This window comes from Seriola lalandi, unplaced genomic scaffold (genome assembly GCF_002814215.2).
Source record: "Seriola lalandi dorsalis isolate HSWRI2012SDOR001 ecotype SW California unplaced genomic scaffold, Sedor1 jcf7180002053919, whole genome shotgun sequence".
Classification (NCBI taxonomy): Eukaryota; Metazoa; Chordata; class Actinopteri; order Carangiformes; family Carangidae; genus Seriola; species Seriola lalandi.
Genome location: NW_019524472.1, coordinates 10,728 through 14,226, shown reverse-complemented (window position 1 = coordinate 14,226; position 3,499 = coordinate 10,728). Strand labels below are relative to the sequence as shown.

At 41.6% G+C, this 3,499-nt stretch overlaps 1 protein-coding gene across 1 annotated transcript in view; it reads right to left on the bottom strand.

The window, feature by feature from the left end:
* Positions 1 to 586: 586 nt before the first annotated feature.
* The window catches only part of LOC111652127 (myosin heavy chain, fast skeletal muscle-like), a gene marked incomplete at its 5' end in the record, with an annotated part of 10,237 nt that continues 7,324 nt past the window's right edge, over positions 587 to 3,499 (bottom strand). Inside the window, 11 exons of the mRNA XM_087172937.1 lie at positions 587 to 688; positions 919 to 1,050; positions 1,155 to 1,250; positions 1,357 to 1,461; positions 1,563 to 1,733; positions 1,824 to 1,949; positions 2,053 to 2,256; positions 2,354 to 2,662; positions 2,754 to 2,878; positions 3,002 to 3,167; positions 3,270 to 3,486. Of these exons, the coding sequence (XP_087029063.1) occupies positions 668 to 688; positions 919 to 1,050; positions 1,155 to 1,250; positions 1,357 to 1,461; positions 1,563 to 1,733; positions 1,824 to 1,949; positions 2,053 to 2,256; positions 2,354 to 2,662; positions 2,754 to 2,878; positions 3,002 to 3,167; positions 3,270 to 3,486 (1,672 nt within the window). The remainder of the gene's footprint in view (positions 689 to 918; positions 1,051 to 1,154; positions 1,251 to 1,356; positions 1,462 to 1,562; positions 1,734 to 1,823; positions 1,950 to 2,052; positions 2,257 to 2,353; positions 2,663 to 2,753; positions 2,879 to 3,001; positions 3,168 to 3,269; positions 3,487 to 3,499) is intronic.

Here is a 3,499-nt window from a genome sequence, read left to right as displayed (position 1 = left end):
GCAGTGTAGCTGTGGCTCAGGAGGAAGAGCAGGTCGTAAGCTAATCAGTAGGCTGGTGGTTCGGTCCCGGCTCCTCTTGGCAGCACGACAAGATACTGAGTCCCACATTGCTCCTGGTGGCAGTTCCGTCAGTGTACGAGTGTGCATATGGGTGTGATGTATGTAGTATTGTAAAGTACTTTTAGTGGTCAGTAAGACTAAAAGTTTTACATGGGGATCTCAGTGACAGTATTGAAACCCCTTTTCCTTTCTCCTTGAACACTTTGACCCTGTTAATAATGAAATCCTTCCTGGCTCTTCTCTCAGTTGTCTGTGCTCAGTATTTTTGTATACTGAGTGAACACTTTACCAGTTTTCCATACAACATACCTCAAATGTTAATAAAATGGTTATATCAGATAACTATTTTTTGTCATCGTCGACTTTAAAACAGCCCATACCTGCAAAAGAAGTATGCAGTATACTTTGTTTTTTAGCCAGACATTACAGTAAAGAATGTGAAATGTTGTCTAGCGGTGTCACAAATTATCCAAATCCCACATTTACTCTCTCAGCAGAAACATGTTCAAAATAACACAGACAGCAATTTAATATAAAAATTGATTTTATTGTGGTATATTTCACGTCATATTTTATGATTAGAACCAGCCAAACAACTTGGAGTGCTTTACTCAGCTGCCTCTTTTCCCTGCAAAAACAAAGAATAGATAAATGGATGATTACTTACAGTACTTATTTGCATACGTACTTATTACACTCTGAGTACATATAGAGGTTTTGTATCTTATTAATTTTACAAAGCTTAAGAAAATGATGGCATTTTTTTAGTTGGGACCATATAAATGTAATATAAATTGGAGTGTGAAGATATATATATATGTATATTTTTTCATTAATCTTATCTGTGTACATATTTACCTTGCCAGAGTCACGGCTCTTGGCTCTCAGCTTATTGACCTGGGACTCAGCGATGTCAGCACGCTCCTCAGCCTCCTCCAGCTCATGCTGGACCTTCCTGCACTTGGACAGATGAACATTGGCCTGCTCCTCCTGGAATACAATGTAAAGTAAACACAGTAACACAGTTAAACAGTGCGTAGTAATGGTATAGCTTAGTAGGTTCTCATTGTTTGACATAAATGTTTTGCCCTTACCGCTTCCTCAGCCTGCCTCTTGAAGGCCTTAACCTTGAGCTGCAGCTTATCAACCAGATCCTGCAGCCTGGTAATGTTCTTCTTGTCCTCCTCAGTCTGTAATAGAAAATATTCATTTGATCATTTAAATATTTTAATAAGAATTAAACAGGGATCTTAGATTGATTCATACTATATATGTTAAATGTGATTGCAGCTATACCTGATAGGTGAGCTCCTTCACCCTCCTCTCGTATTTGCGGACACCCTTAACAGCATCTGCTCCACGTCTCTGCTCACCCTCAACCTCTGTCTCCAGCTCACGCACCTTCAGAAAACCATAAAATGTATATGATATTTGGAATACATGTGTTTTATATGTTTTCTTATTTTTGTTGAACTGATGAAATATTGACTTAATTGTCTTACCCTAGACTCAAGTTTCTGGAGCTGCTTCTTGCCACCCTTCATGGCCAGGTTCTCAGCCTCATCCAGGCGGTGCTGCAGGTCCTTAACAGCGACCTCCAGGTTCTTCTTCATCCTCTCCAGGTGAGCGCTAGTATCCTGCTCCTTCTTCAGCTCCTCAGCCATCATTGCAGCCTAGAAAATATCAAATTTGAATTAGAAATGTCATGGTAAAAACACAGTTTAGCTGGAGTAGTACTGTAACTAAATGAAATTTAAACCTACATCAGTGATGGCCTTCTTTGCCTTCTCCTCTGCATTCCTTGCTTCCTGAACAGTGTCATCAACTTCACTCTGGATCTGGACCAGGTCAGTCTCAAGCTTTTTCTTGGTGTTCATAAGGCTTGTGTTCTGAAAGGTTAAAAAAAAGAGTCACATAGTCATCATAAGCCTCATTTTCACATTATTTGAGAACACATTTGTTTTTTTAAACCATTGAAGAAATTAATATCACCTGAGAGTGCAGAAGTCCAACACGCTCACTGGCATCCACCAGCTCCTGCTCAGCGATCTTGCGACCTCTCTCTGTCTGTTCCAGAGCAGCTCTAAGTTCCTCAATTTCAGCCACCATGAGACCGTTTCTGCGGTCCACCATAGCAGCTTGTTCCTTGAGGTCTTCCTGGGCTCTGACAGCATCATCAAGGTGCAGTTGAGCATCCTAGTTAAAAGATATGAGGAAAATATTCATATCAACCCCAAATTGTAGGTCCACTCACTATTCTGTAGTTTGTAGAACAACACTGTGTCAACAATACCTTCAGTTGTGCCTGCACATTCCTCAGCTGCTTCTGGGACTCAGAAGCCTGGCGATTGGCATGGCTCAGCTGAATCTCCATCTCATTCAGGTCTCCCTCCATCTTCTTCTTGATTCTCAAGGCATCATTCCTGCTCCTGACCTCAGAATCCAGAGTGCTCTGCATGGAGTCAGTCACCCTCTGGCTGTTCCTCTTGATCTGCTCCATCTCCTCATCTTTTTCTGCGAGCTTCCTGTCCACCTCACCCTTAATCTGGTTGAGCTCCAGCTGGACACGCAGGATCTTAGACTCTTCGTGTTCCAGAGTTCCCTATTGATATCAAAGAATAAAATATTCATCCCTGCCTTCAGACCTTTTACATTATAACAATATATTTTTGTCCCAGGATGAAAAAATGTACCTCAGCCTCCTCAAGAGCTGTCTGGATCTCAGCCTTCTCTGTCTCCACCTGCTTCTTGGACTTCTCCAGCTCATGGATGCTCTTGCCAGTCTCACCAATCTGTTCAGTCAGATCTGAGATCTCCTCTGCAGAGAGACACATTGGTTTAATATCGTTAAGCCTTAAAATGTAAATTATTAATACTCTAACACAAGTGTTGATTACACTAAATACAGTCTAGTTGCTAACACAATCAGATAAGAACTCACGCTGCAGGTTCTTGTTTTCACGCTTCATGGTCTCCAGCTGATCCAGAGCTTCCTCATATGAGTTCTTCATCTTGAACAGCTCAGTGCTAAGAGAACGAGCCTCCTTCTGAGCTCCTTCAAGCTCTGCCTGACCCTCCTCATACTTTTGCTTCCATTCTGCCAACACCTGAATAACACAATTAATATATTTCACTTAGTTATGTTGCGAATACAAAGAAATCCTTTTCATTGTTTGTATGATTTGGCCACACAACATAAACATTATTACCTTGTCAAAGTTCCTCTGCTTCTTGTCCAGGTTAGCAGCCAGCCCATTAGCCCTCTCCACATCAATCATGAGGTCCTCCACCTCACTCTGGAGCCTCTGTTTGGTTTTCTCCAGAGAGGCACACTTGGAATTCACAGCCTCAATCTGCTCCTCAGCGTCCTGAAGGCGCTGAGCCAGCTTTTTCCTATTTAAAAAAATGTGCAATTTCCTTAAGTTTCAAACCACTGTTT